Source organism: Lynx rufus, unplaced genomic scaffold (assembly GCF_022079265.1).
Source record: "Lynx rufus isolate CCGP_SWC_20201006 ecotype Redwood Valley unplaced genomic scaffold, mLynRuf1.p SCAF_7, whole genome shotgun sequence".
Taxonomy (NCBI): Eukaryota; Metazoa; Chordata; class Mammalia; order Carnivora; family Felidae; genus Lynx; species Lynx rufus.
In genome coordinates this window covers 96,147,971-96,174,051 of record NW_025814889.1, presented here as the reverse complement: position 1 = coordinate 96,174,051, position 26,081 = coordinate 96,147,971, and the positions used below count along the sequence as shown (strand labels likewise).

Genomic DNA, 26,081 nt, shown 5'->3' with positions numbered 1-26,081 from the left:
CACTCAACCTGCTGAGCAACCCAGGTGCCCCAGAAAGTGTTTTTAAAATAAACTGTTCACTCCGTAAAGAGGAAGAATAGGTTGAACTAGTTAAATATCCAATTATGAAGGATGTTACAATAAAACACATCTAAGATTAAAGAAAACAAAAAGAGCCACAATTCCTTATCTATAATTCTCATATCCAAAAAAAGCTCTGAAAACAGAAAGTTCCTTCCTAAATTTGGTGACAAAACTGACCTGATCTGAGGCTCTCTTTATAGTGTTCAGTTATCACACTTGGTGGTACTATTCATACATTCACCATAGAAACATTAGTGTATTTGAGAATAGGTACCACCTGAGACTCTTTTTTGGGGGGAATTTAAGTTAAATATATGTACTTCATTAGTTTTCTAAAATCTGAAGATTTTGATTCCAAAACACAACTAGACCTAGGTTTTCAAATAAAGGCTTGTCAAGCAGTATTTCCCTACACCATTAATGATACGGTGATTCTACCAAACCCAAAGATGGTTGCAATAAATATTTATATTCCATTGTATGTCATGAGGATGAATCACCAGGAAAAGAGAAAAGGCATGTTGGAACAGATACAGGCTGTTCAAACAATAAACAGGCTGCATCAAAAACTGACATAGGAATGATTTGGTAAGTGATGTGGCCATAAGACACAGTATAATTACCAGAAGCTATTAATGCAAAAAGAGAGCATACAGCACTGCTACTAACAGCTGTCTGCATAAAAATGGAAAGTCCCATTCTTTTGAAGCTTCTTTTATATATGGTGCTTTAGGACATTCTTATTTAGTAGTTCTCAACCTGTCTAAACATTAGAATCTCCTAGAGAGTTTTCTAAAAATAACCTATGCATGAACCTCACCTTCAGATGCTCAGATTTACTTGTCTGGAGGGGTCTTGGCAAATATTTTTAAAAACACCCTATGCCTGGATGGCTCAGTTGGTACCGCATGGGACTCTTGATCCCCGGGTTGTAAATTCAAGCCCCACACTGGGTGTAGAGATTTAAGAAAAACAAAAAACACCCTATGTGATTCTAATGTACAGCAAGAGCTCTAAAATGTCCTCACACCGAGGCTCTACCCCAGAACAGATGAATCAGAATCCTTGGAAGCAAAGCCCAGACACAGGTTTGTTTTTTTTTTTTTTTTAAAGATCCTCAGGTGATTACACTCTATACCCAAAGGTGAAAACCGATGCTTGAGACACACTGTGTTGCTTGGCTTAAGGATTAAGGATGTCAGCGTTGTTTTTTCTCTTTTCTCTTCTCTTCTCTTCTCTTCTCTTCTCTTCTCTTCTCTTCTCTTCTCCCCTCCCCTTCTTTCTCTCTCTCTCTCTTTTTTTCTTTCTTTCTTCCTGAGTCAACACAGTTCTCAATTATCACTGTAGTAGAGCCACCAGTAATCTTTTTTTTTTTTTTTACTGTTTATTTATTTTTGACAGAGAGAGAGCGAATGAGAGAGAGAGAGAGCATGAAAGGGAGAGGGCAAGAGGGAGACAGAGAATCTGAAGCAAGCTCTGCATTGTTAGGGCAGAGCTTGACTTGGGGCTCGAACTCACAGTGAGATCATGACCTGAGCCAAAGTCAGTCATGAGCCAAAGTTGGTCACTTAACCAAATGAGCCACCCAGGCGCCCCACCAGTAAAGAATTCTAAGCTTTATCCACTCTAAAATAATAGTGGCTTAATTCATGGAATCTCTCTTCAATTTCAATGCAAAAGAAGGGGGAGGGATGTATGGAAATCACATGAGAAATATTTTAAAATACTTTCAGCAACGTGCTCACTTCAGCAGCACATATACTAAAACACTTTGAGCAAAATAATCCATACCATATTAAACTCCTTTGGTGCACAGTAAATCATAGTGAAGAACAAAACTGAAAAGTAGAATTCATTTGAGTCTATATTGTACAGAAAAGCAAAACTTAAGTACAGAAGAGGAAATCATAGCATCTTCCAGTGAATCCTAGGTAGCAAACAAAAAAACAGTTACAATAGTTTCCCAGTGACTCTAATTGTTCAGGATGCCAAAGTAAAACAAATTCCTATACAAATTTCAAAGAAAACTAGAAAATACATTAAAAAATATTAAATACAAGATAACTTCTCAAAGATCAATTGAAATAGAAGGTGCACATATCTTAGATATAAATCTTTTTTGCTTTTACTTAAAAAAGTATGCTTTCTAATGGTCATATGAAAAAGACATTTACTTTTTTCCCATTACTAACCCTCAGAAAGGGAGAACAAATGTGGAGTAGGCCTCATAGCTCATTAAGAACCAAACCTCACACTTTTCCCAATTGTGTATGGCAAGTAATGGAGTCCAGAATTACACTTATTCAGGATTCCACATACACACATCAGTTTAAACCACCCCAAACTACAATTTGGGTAACTGTTACATGTGGCATTACACTTTTAGTCCCTATACTGGTTTAACGAGAACAAAATCTATTATTTACTCCATAGGAATTTTCAGTTCAGTATATAGCAACATATATGGATATCATAGCTTCATTGCTCAAGAAGCTCTACTCAGCAGAAGAAAAATATGAATAAGTTCTGTGTATACTTATCTTTCACTACAAACATGTTAGCTGTTACAAGGGAGTTAATGAAAGGAAAAGTGTGGAATTTCATCACAATGGAATATGGGAAGAGCTGATATTTCCTCTTTGCCATTGTAATTATTCTTTTTACGATGAAACTCAGAATTGCAAATTTAGCTGAATTTACCACAGTTTCAACCTTTGTGAATGAAATAAAGTTCACTCGCTGGGCCAAAAATGGCAAGCAGCAGTTGGGAGCAAGAGGGCAATAAGGACAGAAGAAAACAGATTCACTGCATTGTTATCAAGAATCGGTCTCCCTGCTATGTACTTCACCTCATTCACTGGGCTGTTGACCACCATGCCAGTGCTTTCATCTAAACCTGGAGTAGAAAAGAAGCAAGTGAGGTGGAAAATCCAAATGACTTGATTTAAAACAAATAAGCTCTTCCCTTCCAAAGAATATAATCTTTGAAAGATTCTCAGCCACTTAAAATTGATTTCAGTGGAGGCGCGCCTGGGTGGCTCAGTAGGTTAAGCATCCTACTTTGGCTCATATCATGATCTCACAGTTTGTGAGTTCGAGCCCTGCATTGGGCTCTGTGCTGACAGCTCAGAGCCTGGAGCCTGCTTTGAATGTTGTGTCTCCCTCTGTCTCTGCCCCTCCCCTGCTCATGCTCTGTGTCTCTCTCCCTCAGAAATAAGATAAACATTTAAAACACATTTTTTAAAAATTGATTTCAGTGGATAATTAAATGGTGAGAGATATGGAACCCTCAATTACAATAGACTTTTTTGAAATGTGGCTTTCAGTACACCTTAATACTGTTCTCTCAACACTGCTGGAATTCCTTCACAGGTAGAAGGGAGAACATTAAAAGTAGAGATGTCATGAAACCAGAAGACTAGGCCTGCAAGACCAATAGGGATCATGTCTTTGGCCTCTGCACTGGAAACCCAGGACCCAGCACGGTGCCAGCACAAAGGAGGCACACAAAGAATTAACGAGTTAATCTGTCCCACAGTCCACATTTATTTTTTCAACCCACTCAATATGATCAGAAACTTCCCCAGTTAGAGCCCAGTTTAGAATAAAACCTAGGTTCTTAAAAAAAACAAGAACAAACAAAAAAAACGTAGGTATGGAGGAGGGAGGGAGGGAGAGAGAGACAGAGAGACGGTGAGTCTGTGTGTGTGTGTGTGTGTGTGTGTGTGTGTAATTACTGACCTTTACCCTGAACTAAAATCAGACTGCTTCCTCCTTAGTATCTAGATGAGACTAACAAATCTGAGAGAACAAACATTCTGATTGGTGGGGAGCAAAGCATAAGGGCAAGTAGATGATCTTGGCACATGAAAAGAAATAGAAGGACTGTACACAGAGAAACTTTCTCCAGACTCCCAGTTTCTTCACTGTATGAGTCAAAGGAGAACACATGGTTGGTCAGAGTGTGGAAGAAATACACACCTACCAGAATATGTCAGTATACTGACATGACAGGACAGCCTCAAAAGCAAAGCACAGAAAAGCAAAGCAAAGTGGGGAAAACCAACTCTCCCATGTATCTTGAGTGGGGCTAAAAATTCAGTGGGGACAGAAAGTATTATGTCACAGTAGAAAAGTAGGTCATATGTGTAGAGTAGTACAATAATTCTTTCTCAAACAAACTTGTAAAACAAATAGAGGGTGGGCATTAAAATGATCTGATCTGAAATGTTCTGCTTTCCTGGGATTAGATAAAGTCCCATAAGCAAAAGTATCTGTTTCCTGCACTATCATATCCTCCCCACATAGCTTCTATTCATTGTTCTGTAGGACTAATTCTTTCAATTAATTTAACACACACAAAAATTAAAATCAAAATTGTGGAAAAGATTCTGTCCTATCATTCCTGGCCTCTCAATTTCCTCTTGAGTTTTCATGTTTTCTCCCCCCATATTTGTTCCATGTTTTCTCCCCCCATATTTTTTCCCATTTAATATACTAATAAGTTGCAATAATAAAGTGATGCTCTTACCAGTAAATTGCATTGTAGCTCCTAAGTATGAGTCTACAACTGATCCTAGTAATCCAGCCAGACCCCCAAATGCAATAATTGGCCACTGGGGAGCAGAAATGTCCAAATCATTAACAAAAACCAACTGTGTGAGGAAGTACGTGATGCCCACAAAGGTACCACCAAGGAGACTGGAGGCAAGGCCCACCACTGTGACCCCTCCATTGGTCCCTGAAGAAGAAACATAGATAAAAATAATCTGGTTAAAAATCAACAAACACATAAAATCAAGGAAAACAAAAAATTGTAGTACCTATCTTACTAAGACTAAAAGAAAGGGTTCTCTTTCATACAATCCAAAGCTCATAGCCTACTTAAAAAGAAGTCTTTTCTGCACATTGACTCCTGACATTATAAGCAGTGCGGGGGAATGGTTCAATGGAGCCAGACTGCCTGATTTCAATCTTCCTTCTGCCACTTCCAAGTTATGTGACTGTAGTGAAGTTACTTAACTTCTCTTAATTTCCTTGTTTGTTAGATGAAAATAATTAAAGAACCAATACACATGAATATTGAGAGTATTAAGGATGACAATAATGAGGAAGAGATAAAAAGGAGGAGGTGAGGAAGAAAAGGAAGAGGAGGAGAAAGTAGAGTAAAAGACGAGGAGAAGGAAGGGAAGAAGATGAAGGAGGAGGGCAGGTGATAACAGAGACAAAAACATAGTAGTCGTAGTAGCAGTAGATGATGATGATAATGGTAAGAGAACTGAGATCTGTGGTAAAGCACTAACCACATAACAGGTCCTCAAGAAATACTCTACTATTCCTTTCCTTTTCCTCTCCTACTGATAGGTCTCTGCATTCCTGTATTATTTATCTAGGACTTGCTAACATTTCCTGCAAATATTATTATCACCAATTTAACAGCCTACAATAATTTTCCAATTAAGGGAATAACCAAAATCTTAAAAGCCTCCTAGGTAAGAAACACAATCAATCGGGTTTTTTTTGTTCACTTTGTTTTTTTGAAGAAATTTAAATATAGACTCACCAACTGGAACTTTTTCCCAGGTTGTTATTAGCCTTGGCGGGCTTTTACTCAGAACGGTGCCAACTTCTGAAGCCCACGTGTCTCCAGCAGAGCAGGCCAGTGCAGCCAAGAGAGACAAACACATCCAGGAAGCAGTGTACTGCTTGGAAAAATCTATTGGGATTTCCCCAGGGCCATTTTCTATCATATACAGCAGGGCCAGCTCTGTAGGCACAGCTCCATTACAGAATACCTGAATCCAATTCCTCTGCCCGCCTACAAACAAACAAGTACATAAAAAGGACAAGAAATGTTTTCTCCTCAGAAAGGCAATCATGCAGTTACAGGAATTTATTTTAATATTTAAGAAAAGAAAAATGACTACAATTTTAAAAATAACTAAAATTGGATAGTACCTCTTTCTATATTCTATATTATTTTAGAATAATTAATGATAGATTCTAATGCTTCTAAAATTCGCTCTTACTATTATGGTGAAGTAATGATAAACTAAATTAGGCTACTACTTAAAGTTATTCTCATCTAAAATTTATCTGTTTCAACAATCTAAACGTGTTCTTACTGTAAGCTTATAGTATGTTAGGATGAAATAAAGGTTACTATTTTGAGTGATATCAAACATAATTCATTTTACCTTCTTTGTATTCTGAATCTAGACGCTTCTTTATTTCTCCCTTCCATTTAGTGAGTTTTGAAGAAGAAAGGAAAAACATCAGCAAAGAGGTAAAAAAGCTGTAATTTGCAATGGTTAGGATAAATCCAACCACAAGTCCTGAAAGAAACATATATATACACAGAATTATATTTAGTCCATACATTAATGCTGTGAAAAAAAAAGAATGGATTTTTTTCAGTTCTTTTTCACATTAAACCTGAAATGTACATTTCTAATACATCTTCACTTTTACCAGTTCAGATATTACCAAGTAGTAAACTAAATGTTGGTTTCATTAAATTGAGAGATTTTTTTAAACCGTATTTTGACCTCCTTTCAAACTATGAATATATGAATGTATTACTGTAGACATTTTATTTTATAATCAAATTATAGAACACAATAGCAGTGATTCACTATTAAGCAATACATATTATATATGTTATATACAACATTTGGATAGACAGCTAGTTTGGAAAATTTCAAAGTTAACTGTGGATCTCTGCAGAGAGGTTAAACTGTGGCATCTTTCAGGCTTCTAATTTTTACATTTCCCCTTATAGTCTAGATCTTTTTTTCTACTTAAAGGCTAGCTTTTTGGCTTTTCAAAAAAGTTCTACATGCTCTCTTCTTGAGTTTCATAAACTATGGGAGAAGATATAGATAGTGTTTCTTAGCTATGTTTTCTTATGTAAATCTATGAAAACAGTCCTGGATTTTATGTGAAATTAAAAATGGAGTATTTTCTGTGAATGTGATTTTAGATTTTTCAACTTTTTCTTTGTTTCTTTTATTTGGGCAAAGAAGAAAGGGAACATCTTGCATTTTTCCATGAATGACCAATTTCAAGGAAGGCTTATCAGGAGAGCATAAAAGAGGGAAGCTTACATTAAATGAAACAGAAAAGAAAAAAAAACAGAAAAAAGGAAAGAAGTACTCTTGATATTATGGCAATATGTAAAGAGGCCACTGAAATCAACTGCTAAATCAGTCAAACATGCTTGAGACTTAACTTGTTGTAGGTTACTAAACTGAGAAATTATAAAGCCTGTCTCTCAATAATTCTATAAAGAAAATGGACATCTGCTGGAATTAGCTTCTTAAATTACTCAGATAATCCTTAAAGGCCTTTGCTAGAAAATTTGAAAATAAATGTTCTTATGAGAGATGCCTGGGTGGCTTAGTCAGTTGAGTGACTAACTCTTGATTTTGGCTCAGGTCATGATCCCAGGGTTGTGGGATCAAGCCCTGCACTGGGCTCCATGCTGAGCATGGAGCCTGCTTAAGATTCTTTCTCTCCCTCCCTCTGCCCCTCTTCCCCATGTGTGTGTGCTCTATATAATAAAATAAAAATAAAAAAGAAATTGTTCTTAGTAGTAAAACTTGGTGGCTGAGATAGCAAAGTACCCTAGTTTCTATTACCACAATGGTTAGTAAATTCTACAAAAATGAATGAGACAGAGGATTCTGGAAAGATGGGAGGAGTAGGAAGCATTAAGAATCTGTCTTCCCACCTAGACAACAATTGTACAGGCAGAATCTGTCTGACAAAACTTTTTTGGAACTCTGGAGTCTACTGAAGGCTTGTAACTTTCAAAGGAAGGCTTGGAAGGGAAACTGCAGTAATTTTGGTCAGTTTCCCATCACCACTCCCAGCCCCATGGCAGGAAGTACAGGAATTGCAGGAGCAGTCTGCACACAAGTTATGAAAGCCAGGGTGGACAATAAGGACTTGTCTTTCTTTAAAATTTTTTTTAACGTTTATTTTTGAAAGAGAGAGAGAGAGAGAGAGAGAGAGAGAGAGAAAACGTGAGCAGGGGAGAGACAGAGAGAGAGGGAGATAGAATCTGAAGCAGGCTCCAGGCTCAGAGCTGTCAGCACAGAGCCTGATGCAGAGCTCTAACACTCCAACCATGAAATCATGACCTGAGCTGAAGTCAGACACCCAAGGGCCCCTGGACTTGTTTTTCAAATATGAGGATTTGTACTCTGATCAATGATTGCTGCTTCTGATAATGCAGATATAGACACAGAGGATGGCAGCCATTGTTGCACTCCACCCCTTACTGTTGCAAGCCCTTTCTTGCTAAAGGAACTTCCAAAGGATTTAAAGGGTTGATTCCAGCCTCCCTTCATTTCTGGTTTTCCTCATTTGGAGAGCCATACATTAAAGACTAGGACATTCGAAAGAAACTGAATTTACGGGGAAAATTAGAAAGTCACAGTGCATACCCAGAGAAAGGTATAGGCTCAGAAAAGACTGGGAAGACCTTAAGTTTACACCTTAGGGTGATCTCTGGCATAAGACAGCCTGCAACAATCAAAAACAAGACAAAACAAAAACAAAAAAGAGCAAACCTTGGGGACAGGGGAAATTCTGATTTCCAGAGTTACCGTCTTACTAGATTTAAATGTCTAGTTTTCAAGAAAAATATCACAAGGCATACAAAGAAACAGGAAAGTATGGCCCATTCACAGGGGAAAAAAAAAATCAATGGAGACTGTCACTGGAAGGGCGAGATGGTGGACCTACTAAGCAAAGACCTCAAAACAACAGTCTTAAGGATGCTCAAAGAATGAAAAGAAGACATGAAGAAAGTCAAGAAAACAATATGGGATATGGAAATGCTAATAAACAGGACAGAAATCTAGAGAAAAAACAAAAGGAAATATTGGAGCTGAAAACAATTCAGTAAAGATTCAAAGGCACATTTGAGCCGGCAGAATAAAGAAATCAATGAACTTGAAGGCAGGCAAAGGAAATTATCCAGTCTGAAGAACAGAAAAAAAAGACTGAAGAAAAGTGAACAAAGCCTAAGGGACAAGTGGAACAACACACACGTGGGAATCCCAGAAGAAGAAAAGAGGACAAGGGATAGAGAAATTCTTTGAAGAAATAACAGCTGAAACCTTCCCAAGTTTTGTTTTTTTATTAAATTTACCAAGTTTGATGAAAGACACACGTATAAACATGCAAGAAAGCAGCTTACCAAACTCCAAGTAGAATGAATTCAGAGAGCCACATTGAGACACATTATAATCAAACTGTTCAAAGACAAAGACAGTCTTGAAAGCAGAAAAAGGTAAGCAACTCATCACATACGAGTGATCCTCAGTAAGATTATCAGAAATTTTGGAGGCCAGAAGGCTAGAAGGCACAGGGCTGATATACTCAAAGTGTGAAAAGGAAAGAAAGAAAAAAAAAAAAAAACCTGTCAAACGAGAGGCTTAAATCTAGCCAAACTATTTTTCAAAAGCAAAGGAGAAATTAAAAGTTTGTAGGTTATTGATGTTATGCTGGCAAAAATTTAAATGAAAATGTTGTAACTCCACGATGTTAAATGTAATTCTTGTGGTAACCATAAAGAAAATAGTTATAAAATATACACAAAAGGAAATGAGAAAGGAATTCAAACATTCCACTACAAAAAATTAAACACAAAAGAAGATAGTAATACAAAAAATGAGGAACAAAAAAACTGAAAGGCATATAGAAACAAATAGCAAAATGACAGAAATAAGTTTCTCCTTAATTACTTTAAATGTAAGGGGCTAGGGGCGCCTGGCTGGCTCAATTGGTAGAGCACTCTTGATCTCAGGGTTGTAAATTTGAGCCCCACACTGGGTGTAGAGATTACTTACAAAAAAAAAAAAATCTTCCAAAAAAAACCAAGTATGCGTAAGGGGATGAAACACTCTAATCAAAAGACGTAGACTGTCTATGTGAAATAAAAATACATAGTCCAATGCTGTCTACAAAGAATGCACTTTAAAGACACAAAGGGGGGGGCGCCTGGGTGGCGCAGTCGGTTAAGCGTCCGACTTCAGCCAGGTCACGATCTCGCGGTCCGTGAGTTCGAGCCCCGCGTCGGGCTCTGGGCTGATGGCTCAGAGCCTGGAGCCTGTTTCCGATTCTGTGTCTCCCTCTCTCTCTGCCCCTCCCCCGTTCATGCTCTGTCTCTCTGTCCCAAAAATAAATAAATGTTGAAAAAAAAAAAATTAAAAAAAAAAAAAAAAAGACACAAAGGGGTTGAAAGTAAAAGGACTGAAAAAAATATCCCATGCAAACAGTAACCAAAAGAGAGCAGGAGGGTGCTATACTAATAACAGGCAAAATAGATAAGCTCATTACTACACCTGTGTGACATAACCCCATCTTTTTCTTTCTTTCTTTCTTTCTTTCTTTCTTTCTTTCTTTCTTTCTTTCTTTCTTTCTTTTCTTCTTCTTCTTCTTCTTCTTCTTCTTCCTCTTCTTTTTTTTTTTTTTTTTTTTTTTTTTTTTTTTAGTATTTCTTTTCTCTCTGGCATAACAAGATGCTCTAGGTTCTTCCCAAACCTAGTTTTCCCCAACCCTGGAACCAGTCATTTCTCTGAGGAGCTTTGGTTCATTTCAGTGGCCAATCTCACAGTGTGCTCATTGCTACTGGGGTATATTTACTTTTTTGTGGACAGGACAAATAAATACATGCATACACATGAACATACAAATATACACACATGCACATACATGTGCACATCTACACATACACACACATACATGTATTTTAGATCACAAGATCATACCAAGAGCTCCCATTACAATCCATCTCCACAGATTCTCTTGCTCCTCCTCCTTCCACATTTGTATGCCTCCTTCTTTGGTAAGAACCCCCCAGTTTAAAACAACAATGACAATTTCACTCATTTTCTCAATCCCCTATCACATCTAAAATTTGTAGAATTACTTCACTCTTACTACAACAAAAACAAACCACACCAAACATAGTTCAGGATTTGTTTGCAATTCTCTTCTTCCTTTAACCCAAGACTGAAGGAATATAGTTAAATACTATGTTAAGTTTCCTCTTTTTCCCTCCAGTGTGCTTATAGTATTAATTTAAAATACAATTGGGTTCATTTGTTTTAGTTTGCTTTCAGTTGTAGATTTCCCCTGTTCCATCCTTTCTAATTTTATTGCTTAAAATATGTAGAATAGTAGCATGATTTCAAAAGTCAAACTTACACAAAAAAGTATATTCAGAGAAGGGTCACTTCCTCCCAGGTCCCTTTGCCCCTCTGACTATATTTTGCTCTCCCTCCATTCTTTGTAGATAACAAACTTCATTATTTTCTAGCTTATCATTCCTGCATTTCTTTTTTGAAAGATATATATATATATATATATATATATATATATATATATATACTCATGTTTTATTTTCCATTTTTTTAAAAATTTTTAAAGTTTATTTATTTCGAGAGAGACAGAGAGTGAGCAGGGGAGGGGCAGGGAGAGAGGGAAAGAGAGATCCCAAGCAAGCTTTACACTGGCGGAGCCCGATATGGGGCTTGAACTCACGAACCACAAGATCATGACCTGAGCAGAAACCAAGAGTTAGTAGCTTACTGACTGAGCCACCCAGGTACCTCCCTTCTTCTTTATATAAAAGTAGCATTCTCTATTCTCTAAGTCCTTCTCAACTTAAAAGCACATTTTAAAAAAAGTTTTATTTATTAATCTCTGCACCCAATGTGGGGCTCAAACTCATGACCCCAAGATCAAGAGTTGCACGATGCTCTGACGAAGCCAGCCAGGTGCCCCTATAATCATATTTTTAATAATAATTTTTATTGGGTTTTTAAAAAATGTTTATTTTGGGGTAGGGGTGCAGAGAGAGAGGAAAAGAGAGAGTTCCAAGGAAGCTCCATGCTGTCAGTGCAGAGCCCAGTGGGGCTTGATCTCGCGAATTGTGAGATCATGACCTGAGCCAAATCAAGAGTGGATGCTTAATTAACTGAGCCACCCAGGCACCCCTTTTATAATAATTTTTATAGTTCTCCTTTCAGGGAGAGAGTGTCCTAATTCTGCCTTTGAACACTCGGGTCAGTGGCACCCAAAAAATTTACATTTATTGTTAATTAGTCTCTCACGAGCTTGGCTGCTTTAAGTCTAAGTTTCCAGTTTAGAGTCGGTGTGTGAAAAAAATCCACCTGCTGGCCCTGCAGGGTTGGAGACCAGTTTCCTAGAATGTGATCATCACACCAAGGCACTGTTATCTTGTGTGGCCCTGTCCAGACTGCTTGCTTGTATTTCTAAGTACAAATTCTTCCATCCCTGTCTAACTTTATTGTTAACAATTTCCATTCTCAGGGCATGTGGATGGCTCAGTCAGCATTAAGAGCATGTGACTCTTAGTTTCAGAGTCATGAGTTCAAGCCCCATGTTGAATGTGAGGCCTAGTTAAAATTTAAACAAACAAAAACCCCCCAAAAAACAATTTCCATTCTCTGTAACTTTTAAGATAAATATATTCAGTGTTGTCATATAAAGATTTTTGTTAACACATTAAACAAAACTATTAATAGAAAAGATATTAAGCAGGTGTTAATATTTATTTAATAAATGAGTATGAAATAGTATCTTCTTAAATAACAGAACAGGGGACCAGGTTTTTATTTTTGTAGAAACTCTGATTAGCTCAACATTCAGATACTGCAACTAGTGAGACATTTATTGATTGATCACTCCCGAGATACTCAAATATTGGCATTTTACTCAAGTTTATCAAGCTTAGTACTTTAAGTAGGCTCTACGACCCTGAGATGAAGACCTAAGATGATATCAAGAGTCAGATGCTTAACGGACTGAGTCACCCAGGCATTCCAACTTTAGTGCATTCTAATTTAAAGTGTAAGAAGTAGGGGGCGCCTCGGTGGCTCAGTCGGTTGAGTGTCTGACTCTTATTTTTGGCTCAGGTCACGAGCTCATGGTTCAGGGGTGTGAGCCCCAAGTTGGGCTGCCAGTGTGGAGCCTGCATGGGATTCTCTCTCCCTCTCTGCCCCTCCCCCACTTTCTTTCTCTCTTTCTCTCTCAAAATAAATGAACTTAAAAAAATAAAGTGCAAGAAGTAGGGTAATGCTGTATAAAGTACTAACAAAGTACTTTAGCTCTGGAGTTGAACAGTCTGGAGTTCAAACTTTGGCTCCTCCATTTACCTCTGAATAACTAAATGTTTCCCAACTGTAAGCCTCAACTTTTCATTGGTGAAATAATAACAGCAATTCCTACCTCATTGGCTTGCTGTGAAAAGTTAAATAATTTTTATAATATACTTATTATATTACCCAGATGTAGAAGGCCTTTAATAAATGTTAACTAATATCACTGGCAATAAAAGCAGCAGCAGTGGAAAAACCTATTCAACCTTGAAGTTTTTTTCAATTGATTTTACAGTATTACAAAAGTAGTACATAACTATTGGAGGAGAAAGCCAAAAATATGGAAGTATACATAGTAAATGTGAAAATGTCTCTGTACACCCCCACACTCCCATCCCTTCTCTATAGATAGTCACTATTAACAATTTGTTCCACTGTTTGTAAACAAACTCAGAGTAGGAGGGCCCTAAAACAACCTATACTGAAATGCTACCAGTCATCTATATCTTTTTTACTTCAACCACCTTAAAATACCACAGGAAGTGATCAATGTTCATATGGATGACAGGTTCAGAATGAGGAAATAAATCAAAGGCAATGTACTTTGAAAGAATGATTTCTTTCATGTAGTCTAAAAATATCTTGGAATTTTTTGCAACTGCTAGCTATGTCTGAACTCTTAAATTAGTAACTGCAGTTTCCAGTTCTAGATTCCATCTCCTGGAACCACCTCTGGAATCTCTAATTGTCAGTAATAAAAACTGATATGAAAAACAAAAGGGTGCTCTCAAAGCACTTCAAGATTCAAGAATTATGGCTGCCTTCTGAGTTTTAAACAGGTAAATTCTGCACTTAACAGAGCCATAGGGGGAAGTAAAACAACACTGTCTACAAATGTCACTGATAGCAGGAGTAGAGTTACACCCCAAATTTCAACCATGGTGACCTGGGTATAATAACCCTGAGAGGCAGAAAAGGGAAAGGCAGGACTAGAATTTTATAATTTAATCAACTCAAATATAATCAATTCTATCATAGGTAATCTACTACAGAAAGACTGTGGGAATCAACAGAAGGCTCATTAGCCCAAAATAAAGAACACGAAGGCCAAAGAACCAGAAGTTGGCAGACTTGTTGAATTCCATACAAGGGATGGGACCCTTTGACTGGTGGATTTGCAATACTGGAGACAGGGAAACTGAAGGACTCCATAAAAATCTACTTTCTGTTCCTTTTCCTGCTTCTGTTCTTGCTAGGACCTGCACCCCCACTTTATACATGCCTCATAAAGCAAACAGTGTATATCCTCCTTGTAAGGGACAAGGAGTTAATGATTTCTTTAGAATAGATAACTTCTAAGGAAGGACCAGGTAAGAATGACCCGAGGAAGCCAGCATATGTGTATTCCAGACCACTGGTGCTAGACATCTTGACCAAGGCCCCCTGGCTCCAAGAAATAACACCTGGACCCTCTTCTTTGTTCTAACTGGTTCCTGGATGCCTAAAAAAACACATACACCAGACCACAATCCTCATTAAAACCCCACACGCCAAACAAAGATGGGACTCTCCTTTCCTTTCTGTGTCTCCCACTCTGTCTGTATTTGGACTCTCTCCATATCTTCCATAAACTTCACTTTCATTTCAAGCTGACTCACATTTGATTTCTACCCTGTGCACAGTCAGGGATTCTCTTGGTTGGTCCTGTGTGACCCCCCTCTGGGTCTTTAGACTCAGCTTGCTGGCATCATATAGACTGTTTCTCAGACTTAGTACTCACCAAAGAAAAGTTCTGGTTATAATCTTACTTCTCAAGTGGCCTGACTACAAGAATTGGACATGCAGGGGCGCCTGGGTGGCACAGTCGGTTAAGTGTCCGACGTCAGCCAGGTCACGATCTCGCGGTCCATGAGTTCGAGCCCCGCGTCAGGCTCTGGGCTGATGGCTCAGAGCCTGGAGCCTGTTTCCGATTCTGTGTCTCCCTCTCTCTCTGCCCCTCCCCCGTTCATGCTCTGTCTCTCTCTGTCCCAAAAATAAAAAATAAAACGTTGAAAAAAAAAATTAAAAGAATTGGACATGCCTCAGCAGTGATGTTTTTATTCAGTCTGCAATCAACTAGTTCCATATATCTTTTTTTTTTTTTTTAATTTTTTTTTTTCAACGTTTATTTATTTTTGGGACAGAGAGAGACAGAGCATGAACGGGGGAGGGGCAGAGAGAGAGGGAGACACAGAATCGGAAACAGGCTCCAGGCTCCGAGCCATCAGCCCAGAGCCTGATGCGGGGCTCGAACTCACGGACCGCGAGATCGTGACCTGGTTGAAGTCGGACGCTTAACCGACTGCGCCACCCAGGCGCCCCCCATATATCTTTTTAAAGACATACTTTATTATTATTATTTTTAAAGTAAGCTCCACACCCTGTGGGACTTGAACTCATGACTCTGAGATCAAGAGTCACATGTTCTACTGACTGAGCCAGCCAGGCACCCTGACTGGTTCCATATTAATCAGATTAATAAAAGTGGTATACTGATTGCTAATACCAGTCCCTTGTGACAATGAACAACATAAACTGGTTTTCTTAGGTCTTATCAACTCTGGGTACCTGACAGAATGAGGCTTCTATTTCAGAAAGATCGATCACCAGATCCGAACCATGGTGACCCAAAAGAGGTAAGGCCACCCTTTGTAAGACCACATGGAATACAACCACTAGCCTTTCCAGACAATACTCCATTTGTGTGCATTTCCATTACATTTACAATATATATTTCTGGGGATTAAATGCCTCAAACCTGGGGTGCCTGGGTGGCTCAGTTGGTTAAGCGTCTGACTTCGGCTCAGGTCATGACCTCACCGTTTGTGAGTTTGAGCCCCACATCAGGTTCTGTGCTGACAGCTCAGAGCCTGGAGCCTGCTTTGGATTTTGTGTCTCCCTCAATCTCTGCCCCTCCCCTGTTCACTCTCTCTCTCTCTCTCTCAAAAATAAATAAAACATTAAAAAAATTTAATAGTAAATGCCTCAAGCCCATCTTATTTATCTCTGTTCCCTAAAACTGTAAGTTCTCTAACAGTGATATTTTTTTTAGGTTTTCATTTAAATTATAGTTAGTTGGAGTGCCTGGGGTCTTAGTTAAGCATCCAACTCTTGATTTCGGCTCAAATCATGATCTTGCAGTTCATAGGATTGAGCCCCGTGTCAGGCTCCATGCTGACAGCAAGGAGCCTGCTTGGGATTCTCTTTCTTCCTCTCTCTCTCAAAAGAAATAAAGAACCTTAAAAAAAAATAAATTCTAGTTATTTAACATATAGTATAATATTGGTTTCAGGAGTGACAGTGGGATTTTTATCCATTTTGTTTACTTCTAAATCCTAAGTGTCCAGGACAGTGCCTGGCATACAGAGAACCCTAACTATATATTTGTTGAATGAATGAATGAATGAGAAAAAATAGTAAACCATTATGCCTAATAGTCTTGGTAGGTGAAATCAAATTTAAAATTGTCAAGTCAAAAAACTGATGACGGATTGTCCATTCTGAGCTCAAGGGAATACAATGACTAGTAATACTTCCTTAGAGTAAATCATTTACACAGTGCTTCCCAGTGCTTTATAATCACTTTCCCATATATTCCCTCCTTATTGTGATCCTCCTTATTCTAGAAATAATCTCTCTCAAAGAGATCAGAGGCCTCTACTTCAGTGTTCACCTTAAGCACTGCCTCAACCCCTCCTCTCTTCCATCATCACCGAGGTATGTGTTCCAGTGTCATGGGGGGCTCTTAACACCCATATCCTGAGGAAGTTCTGAAACTCTTCTCGATCCCAAGCACACTAAAGGCATAATATGGACAACCTTAGTAAAATTCCTATGACTGTGAACAGTAGTGGAAGGAAGACAATAACAGTAACTAACATCTATAAAATACTTAATGTGTGTGCCAGGTACTGTGCTAACCTTTGTACATGGATGGCTTCTCACAGATCAATGCTGTAGATAATATAATTTCTTCTCACTTTACAGATAGGCAAATGACAACACTGATGGTTTAAGTAATTTATAGTCATACTCCAGGATGGTATTCCCAAGTCCTATATAATTTGAACTAGCATTACAATTCTTTTTTTGTTCTTAAGGGGAAAAAAAAAGCTCCAAACAAAAGATACCAATATTCATGGAATGAAATGATTAGAAAAAAGAACAGAGGTTTTAAAATCAATGTACAGGGGTGACTGGGTGGCTTGGTCAGTTGAGCGTCCTCTTGATTTCAGCTCAGGTCATGATCTCACAGTTCCTGAGTTCAAGCTGCACATTGGGCTCTGTGCTGACACACACAGCTTGCTTGGGATTCTCCCAATCCCCTCCCTCTCCTTTCTCCCCTCCAATAAAAAAAAAAAAAAAACATTAAAAAGAATCAATCATATATTTCCTAAGTACCTGTTATGCGTGTAACACTATTCAAAGAAGTATGGGACACAGAAGCATAAGATCCACTCCTGTCTTCTGGGAGTTTACAATACAATCGAAAGCACACAATAAATCACTAACAGTAAATGTTTATATAATGCTCTATAGCTTTTTAAAAATTTTTTTTAACTTTTTAATTTATTTTTGAGAGAGAGAGAGAGACAGAGCATGAATGGGGGAAGAGCAGAGAAAGAAGGAGATGCAGAATCCAAAGCAGGCTCCAGGCTCTGAGCTGTCAGCCCAGAGCCCAATGCAGGGCTTGAACCCACGAACTGTGAGATCATGACCTGAGCCGAAGTCAGACGCTTAACTGACTGAGCCACCCAGGCACCCCTAACGCTCTATAGCTTAAACAGACATATTGTCCCATACATTATCTTGTCTGAACCTCACCAATAAGCCCTAAGGAACTATTTCATAAGAGATGAAGAAACTGAGACTCCAAATTGTTAGGCAATGTGGTAAAATGTGGGGAAATAGGTTCTACTTACATAAATGGGTTAGAAAAAGCTTAGGGTGGAAAGCAGCTGCCACAGGGCAAAAATGCCCAATGTTAGCTAGCAAGATATTGTAATGGGATCACAAATACTTCCATCTGATGCCAATATACTATTGTACTTTGATCACAAACTCCACTTGCCCCCACACCCTTTGCTTCTTACACACACAACTTAATGATTACTGATTGTTTTCTCCACGTTCACATGCGTAAGATCTTGTTTTCTTCATGTTCACCTACATGGGTAATATCTTGTAAGCTCAATAAATGCGGAGACGAAACCCCTATTTGGGGCTTTTGTCTCTTCCTGGACACAAGCCTCTCTTGTATTCAATTCTGCATCCGTTCTCTTGCTGGACAAGAGAGAACTCCAGACTCATAGTATGTGACAGCAAACTTCACTGAGATAGCAAGTGGAAGTCTCAGAATTCAAATACGTATCTTCTAATTCTAAATCAAGCTAGGCAGGAGAGGAATAGAGGCCCAAGGACTAGAAGGCAGGAAAGCAAATGGTAGCAGGAAAGAAACAAAAGTAGAGATCGGAAAAGGAAAAGCAGGGCAATATACAACATGGAAACCAGGGAAGACAGAATTTCAGGAATGACTTGCCCTTTCTATATGTCAAGAATGATAATAATCAAGGCAAGACTACTTGAGAAAGGACATTTTTAACAAAGCATAACTCTGTGTTATATTCAAACGGAGACCAAATTATTCACTTTAAGTGAGTTAATACTTCCAAAGTGCTAACAGAAGTGCCTGGTACACAGTATACGCAACATAAGCATTTGCTAAACAGATAAAACATAACCATTCCTAATACTGATTATATGGCAAGACAAAATATATGTCAATATGGTCTGTTAACTGTAATTCTCAAATACCCTCATGGGAGGGAAAAAAGTCCTTGAACAATGTTTCTCAATCATAAAGGAAGAGACTTAGCATGATTCTGAAGAATTGCCTGAAAATAAGCAGCCAATAAATGCTGGCTATGTCTATGCACTGAGCTAGGAACTTTGTTGTGATTACCTGATTTAATTCTTACTGCAACCCATAAGAATGAAATCAGAGGTAGATCAAGGATTTATAGGGCCTGGTGCTTATAAATTAAAAAAATATATATATATATATATACACACACACATATATACACACACATACACAAACATAGCTCTTACCTTTGTAAAATTTACAAAACCATAGGACCATGAGCATACACTGCTAGGGTTCTTCCCAAGGCCTTAGAAGGTACCACTGCAAGTGAAGATGCCATGAAGTTTAAGCTGTATTAACTTCATGGTAGTTCTTTAGGTTGGATATTAAAAATCCCATTTCACTGAAGAGAAAACTAAGGCATAGGGAGGTTAAGTGACTCTCCCAAAGCCATAACTAATATTCATTTATTTTATTTTATTTTAACTTAAAAAAATGTTTATTTTTTTTTTATTTTTTTTTTCAACGTTTATTTATTTTTGGGACAGAGAGAGACAGAGCATGAACGGGGGAGGGGCAGAGAGAGAGGGAGACACAGAATCGGAAACAGCCTCCAGGCTCCGAGCCATCAGCCCAGAGCCCGACGCGGGGCTCGAACTCACGGACCGCGAGATCGTGACCTGGCTGAAGTCGGACACTTAACCGACTGCGCCACCCAGGCACCCCAAAAAATGTTTATTTTTGAAAGAGAGCAAACATGTGAGCAGGGAAGGGGCAGATAGAGAGGGAGACAGAGTATCCCAAGCAGGCTCCATGCTGTCAGTGCAGAGCTGGACAGGGGACCTGAACTCACGAACCATGAAATGACCTGAGCCAAAGTCAGATGCTTAACTGACTGAGCCACCCAGGCACCTGCTGTAACTATCATTCAAATCCATCCTGCCTGATTCTAGCACTTGTTCTTTTACCCATCATGTTATATTGCTTCCATGAAGGCCTGCTCAAGTTTATAAAACTTTGAGAAACATCTGCTCTATGTGAATACAGTGGCAGCAGAGTGTGTTTACAGTGCTAAGTTAGGCTAATGAGCAATATTTTGCAGGTTAGATAGGTGGCTTCAAGACCTGCCAGTTGAGGGGGATTCTCATGTCTTAGGATTTAAAACACTGCCAAGAATCAAAGTCTCGATGTCATATCAGACCATGTCACCCCACTGATCTGAGGCAGGTGAGGCTCCACCTAGTTTGAAATAAAATCTTTACTGTGTCCCACAAGCCCCCTTAATTACCTGGCCCTTGCCTATTTCTTCAATTTTATCTCTCACCATTTTCCTTTTTTCACTATTTTCCAGTCAAATGAACTTTATGCTCACACCAAATAAGCCAGGGTATACGTCGGGGTCTTTTCCCATGTGATTCTGTCAGCCTGGAACCTGCTTCTCTCAGACTTTCTCATTGCTGGCTTCTTCAAGTCTCAGTTCACAACTACCTCCTTAGAGAAACGGGTTATGCCTGGCCCTATCTACAAAAGAATGCCTGCATCCCCCAACATACACTCTTTATTATCTCAGTTTTTCTCACAAACTTTATTATATAAAAAGTTTAATGTATTTTGTTTGTTATCGCTTCTAAAGAATAAAAGTTCCACAAGAACTTGAAACCTTGTCCTTGTTCACAGTCGCATCCTCAGTTTCTAGAAGAGTGGCATATAGTAAATGCTCAATAAATATGTGCTAAAAGAACAGATAAATGGCCTATCCCTAACTCAGTTCTGAAAAACAAATCTAGGATACTTAATTTGTACTGCTCTGCTTGAGGCTACTAATAGCGATTTCCAAGAACAATTCTTTCCACCAGTTCCTCTACTTTACACCTAGGAGTTCTCCAGCATTTCTGCCAGCAGATAATTTAATACAACTAAAGGAGCAGAATAATTAAGGAACTGAAAAAAAAAATCTATCCTTGACATCAATTACAAAGATAAATTTGAACATTACACTGAGTATGTTAGTATCTGCAATTTTGACAGAATAGGAATGCTGAGCAATAAATCACTTTATCATTGTCTAAAATACATAACATTGTGACTGTCGTCTCATATATTTGGAATTTAGAAAACACGGTTTTAAATTATATTAGCAAGCACGTATTATATAGTTAACATTCAAAAGAAAAACATACCTCCTAAAGCCCCACTGTGGTCTAGACTTTTCTTCTTAAAGCCATTAGAGACAATCAAAACAGGAACGACAACGGAAAACAGCCAACGCCAAGGAGAAATAGGCTGTAAATTACCTAAAAATTATAAAGATAGAGCACAAATTGTGTGAAGCCTGCACATGTTAGCCCTGGCTGCAAACTCTGATTAACTGCATTCTGGATTAAAATACTGGCATAAGTAGGGAAACAGAGATGAAGTCACCAAAGTAAAATATGTTGAGACTTTTATATTTCCAGAGAGACAATCCTACTGGGGAATGACCAAATAAGTCCTGTCCAAGTTTTGATATTTCACACATATGTGGAGATTTGAAATGATTCTCTACAGTTCACCATTGTTTTGGAAAGGAGGCATGTATTAAATCTCAAGAACTGCATAAAGCAAACTATTAACAGGATCCAATTATTTCACTTTCTGCCTTGTAGAGAGGTTTTTTTTTTTTGTTTGTGTGTGTGTGTGTGTGTGTGTGTGTGTGTGTGTGTTTTAAAGTAACATTCTCACAAGCTACACACCTCAATTCAACAATTAGCAACTGAGTTTTCCAAAGGTTGCATCCAGCTCACAGGTATTTTGTTTGGCTAACATAATGTTTTCAAACAATTGGAAGTTAATATTTAAGATTAGGATATTTCAGTGTAAAAATCCAGAACCTTGGCTTCTGTTGTAAAATGTGGAAGTTCAGGCTCACGTGGCAGAATTGACTGTAGTGGAGAGAGGCCTCCTCCCTTATACAGGCCATTGTTTTCCCCTTTTTTTTTTTTAATTTTTTTTTCCAACGTTTTTATTTATTTTTGGGACAGAGAGAGACAGAGCATGAACGGGGGAGAGGCAGAGAGAGAGGGAGACACAGAATCGGAAACAGGCTCCAGGCTCCGAGCCATCAGCCCAGAGCCTGACGCGGGGCTCGAACTCCCGGACTGCGAGATCGTGACCTGGCTGAAGTCGGACGCTTAACCGACTGCGCCACCCAGGCGCCCCTGTTTTCCCCTTTAAAGTCCCCACCATTCCTGACCGACTCGTACACACAAGACTGAGTGATTACAGTAAGGAAAAATGTGAACTATTGCCTGAGCCCATGTTTCTATCAAAAATGGTAAAATGGAAGACAAAGAGGGCCAAATGTTCAACCAAAAAATTCTATTTCTGAAAATGAAAACTATTCCCATGTGTTTAAGATGCAATGATCATGTTCCTGGCCCCAGAGGGACACTTGGGTTTCCAGATCCTGGTTTATTCCATTGAGTTCAAGCAATAGTTAATACTAGCGCAAACCAGAATCTTCTCCCATACCTCTCCTCCCTAAACCCTCATCCCCTACTGTGAGTCATTATGAACCAACTCTGAAAGCTTCTGAACCTTGAAGAATACCCATTCAATTATTCACATGTCTGCAGAAGGGTAAGTTCTGAGATGGCAATCGCTTTATCACTCTACTTTTCACTTTTCCTTTCAGCTGAACAATATTCCATTTTTATAGGGGTACCAAGGAATTTGTGTAAAGGCATACGTATGCTCCTAGGAGGCGTCAAAACTATCAAGATTTGAGTCCAGAGTACGCAATGTGGTTTCAGACTTTAAAAGGAATCTGTTCTTCTGAAGTGACTAAAACAGCAGACAAATCCTCCAACTCTCCAAATGTACACATTATACCACCTTTCATTTTTACTGTGATTTTTTACAGGATATGAGAAACTGATAGTTACAAATATTCTTATTAAAAAATCACTGCAATTGTTTTACAAAACCATGTTTCATTTCACTTATTTCTCAAGATAGATGTAATAACTACATACAACATAAAAACATTTTGAAATAGGTTTAACTAGTATTATCCACAAGCTGTGTTTATTAAAGTTTCTAAAATGTTCAAGGCAGTGATTACATTTTAATGTTTGTAAATTCGGACCACGGGAGTTAAGTAAACACAACAGTTCATAACCACTCAGAGGACAGGAGTTTTGGATTTCATTAATGAGACTATTTTCAATTCCACCAATTAGATTATAGAAAAACAACTTAGAACATTCATACTTACCATAATAGGTGCTTGCAGTCATAGACATAATCCAGAAAGCTAAAGAAATGCAAATGATCAGGCTCAATATAACTATATTAGTGATCATCTTTATATATTTTTTGCATATATTGTCGTTAAGATCTGTCATGGAAAGTAAGGATATGAACGAGCCCCCGAGGGAGAAAATATACAGTGTTTCTAATAAAAAAAATCAGTCATTTAAGTTGCCATCAAAAAACTCATGTAGAGGCAACCATAAATGCGAACGTCTCCCACCGACCGAAAAAAAAAAAAAAAACCTGAAACTATTTCCGGAAACTTCGGCAGGTGGAGAGCTGAAACTCCCGAGGGCGAGGTTAACACTTCACTGGAAAAGCAAAGCCCACCCCCGCAGAGTGCCGGTTCCTAGTCGGCGGTCACTTCACACCACAACTCAGCAGGGTGGAAAGCGACGGGAAAGCGGAACCAGCCAATCGCTGGTCTTAGGACCGCGGGCTCCGCCTCCACCTCCCGCCCACGCGTCGACGCGGGCCGCAAAAAGACAAGGTCCGCAGCCAGATCCCGGGTGGGTCCCGGCGGTGAGCCCAGCGCAGTGGAGCGCGGTCACGTCCCGACCGCTGCGCGCGCCGCTTCAGAATCCTGGTCCAGCCCGCCTGGGCCGAGGTTCCTGGACCTCAGCCCCGCGGCGAGTCGCGTCTCCCTTTCCTGCGCGCATGCGCTGCGGCCGCCCGAGACGTCGCTTAGTCCACGTGAGCGGTTTAAGGGCGTCTCCCAGAGGTCGAGCGGGGCGGACCCATTCAGAGGCCACCTGCGACCGGGGCCTGGTGGGTTTGTAATGCTTCTCAGAATACTGATGTCTGGAACCTTAGGTACTTAGGTTTGAGAGCATAGGCAAACACGAATGCTGAAACCACTACCCGGGTAGTAATAGAAAAAAGGAATGCAAATAAATTTAGACCCCATAAGTCCTTTTCAAGCATAATCGAATACATTTTCATCTATAAAGAGTTTATGGCACATAATATGGATTTTTAGGGGAAGGGGCGTATGTTGTGTTGTAAAAATTTTATGACAGAAAATTATTTAAGACGACACCATTTAGTATGTGGTGAACACTTGTAATTGCTAGAGATGTAAAGATAAAGTTGGACATAGTACCTGCTATGAGCTCAAATAATAATTGTAATGACAGCATTTACATTGAGGAGATCTGTTCCTATACCAATCATACTTTAAGTGTGTGCATTAAGTCATTTAACTTAGAAAGCAGAACGTCTTATTAACATTAAAAGTCTGAATCTGGTGGCTTATTTCGTGGTTTATTTGACATTAACATTTGTATGCCTTGGTTAAAACTAATTAATAATTACACTATATTTGAACTTTTTCAGTTAATTGCTGACAATGTAAGAAGAGGACGTAAATGAGTTTCAGATATAGTACACGGATGTGTTTTAACCCAGAAAACGTTTTCTTTGAATAGTTTTTTTAACTACTGAGTACTTTTTAAAAACACACAAGTCTAAATTTAAATAACATGTCAAAACAACATCCTTTCCTTTGGTAAGACATCGAATTAACTGATTAAGAACCAAATCTGTGAAGTAAGACTAAATACTAGCGGCCTTCTTATTAGACTACTTGCATATATGGTCTTCATGCAGAAAATATGTGCCCACTTTATTTTTGTCTCACACTGTTCGGTACAGGTAAATAATTGGATACCTCAGCAAGCTGACTAGCCAATATCAATCACACCACACAATTGGATACAGTTATTAACAGTAAAACCTATTATTTTTGTGGTTTGCATAGTGACCTTGCTTTGTCCCATAGAGAAGATTATGAACTGATCTTGCTTTTTCTTACCCCTCCTTTCATCAGTCACAAGGTTACAAGGGTAACCTTGTCCGATGTTGGTGTTTTACGAGATTTTTACGTTCATTAGAAAACCATTGATGACGCCTAGCTGTGTCAGGCATCTCCTAAAAACACTGAAGTCTCCATGTGTCAGGCTAGTTCCCGGATGCCAGGGATGATTTTCTCGTGACTGTGACTAAAATTGAATATTAAATAATAAATAATAGTGAGCCTAAAAATGAATATTTCTCTTTCATTTTTTCTCAGTGTCCAATTACTGCTGTCATTCTCCATCATGTTATTTTATTTATTTATTTAAAGTTATTTTAGCTTAAGGTTGAAACAATTTGGGGGAGTTACTGTAGTTAAGATACACTAATTCTTTAAAAAAAATTTTTTTTAATGTTTATTTATTTTTGAGACAGCGTGAGTGGGGGAGGGGCTGTGAGAGGGAGACACCAAATCCAAAGCAGGCTCCAGGCTCCTAGCTGTCAGCACAGAGCCCGTTGTGTGGCTTGAACTTACAAACTGCGAGATCATGACCTGAGCCAAAGTTGGGTACTTAACTAACTGAGCCACCCAGGCACCCAAAGATACACTAATTATTTGAAAAAATACCATTATTTTACAGTCTGATAATTTTTATACAGTTTGATAATTTTCAAAATTCCCACAGTATTTTTCTATTTATATTAAAAGTCATTTTCGGGGCGCCTGGGTGGCCCATTCCATTCAGCATCTGACTCTTGATTTCGGCTCAGGTCCATGATCTCACAGGTTGTAAGTTTGAGCCCTGCATCAGCGCATTGCCTGCTTGGGGTTCTCTGTCTCTCCCTTTCTCTCTGCCTCTCCCCTGCTCTCCCTCACTGTCTCTGTCAAT

General features: G+C 38.8%; 1 protein-coding gene across 3 annotated transcripts; it reads right to left on the bottom strand.

Moving 5' to 3' along the window:
• Positions 1-1,909: 1,909 nt before the first annotated feature.
• TMEM19 (transmembrane protein 19) lies at positions 1,910-24,030 on the bottom strand. 3 transcript variants are annotated; one of them, XM_047066900.1, is made up of 7 exons: positions 23,641-24,030; positions 23,360-23,398; positions 21,285-21,398; positions 6,261-6,398; positions 5,627-5,881; positions 4,595-4,804; positions 1,910-2,959 (listed from the first exon to the last, which is right to left on the bottom strand). In XM_047066900.1, the coding sequence occupies exons 2-7, from the start codon at positions 23,385-23,387 to the stop codon at positions 2,796-2,798; spliced, it is 909 nt and encodes a 302-aa protein (XP_046922856.1). In that variant the 5' UTR covers positions 23,388-23,398; positions 23,641-24,030; the 3' UTR covers positions 1,910-2,795. The 3 variants fall into 3 exon arrangements, with proteins under 3 accessions (XP_046922856.1, XP_046922855.1, XP_046922857.1); XM_047066899.1 differs by having other exon boundaries at positions 23,360-24,030; XM_047066901.1 differs by lacking the exon at positions 21,285-21,398 and having other exon boundaries at positions 23,360-24,030.
• Positions 24,031-26,081: the final 2,051 nt, after the last annotated feature.

Coding starts and splice junctions, on each gene's coding strand:
- TMEM19 (XM_047066899.1), bottom strand. CDS start 23,489: ATGACAGATCTTAACGACAATATATGCAAAAAATATATAAAGATGATC. Junction 4,805..5,626: donor CTGGGAAAAAGTTCCAGTTG/GTGAGTCTATAT, acceptor TTTCTTCTTCAG/GGACCAATGGAGGGGTCACA. Junction 2,960..4,594: donor AGCTACAATGCAATTTACTG/GTAAGAGCATCA, acceptor TTTCTACTCCAG/GTTTAGATGAAAGCACTGGC.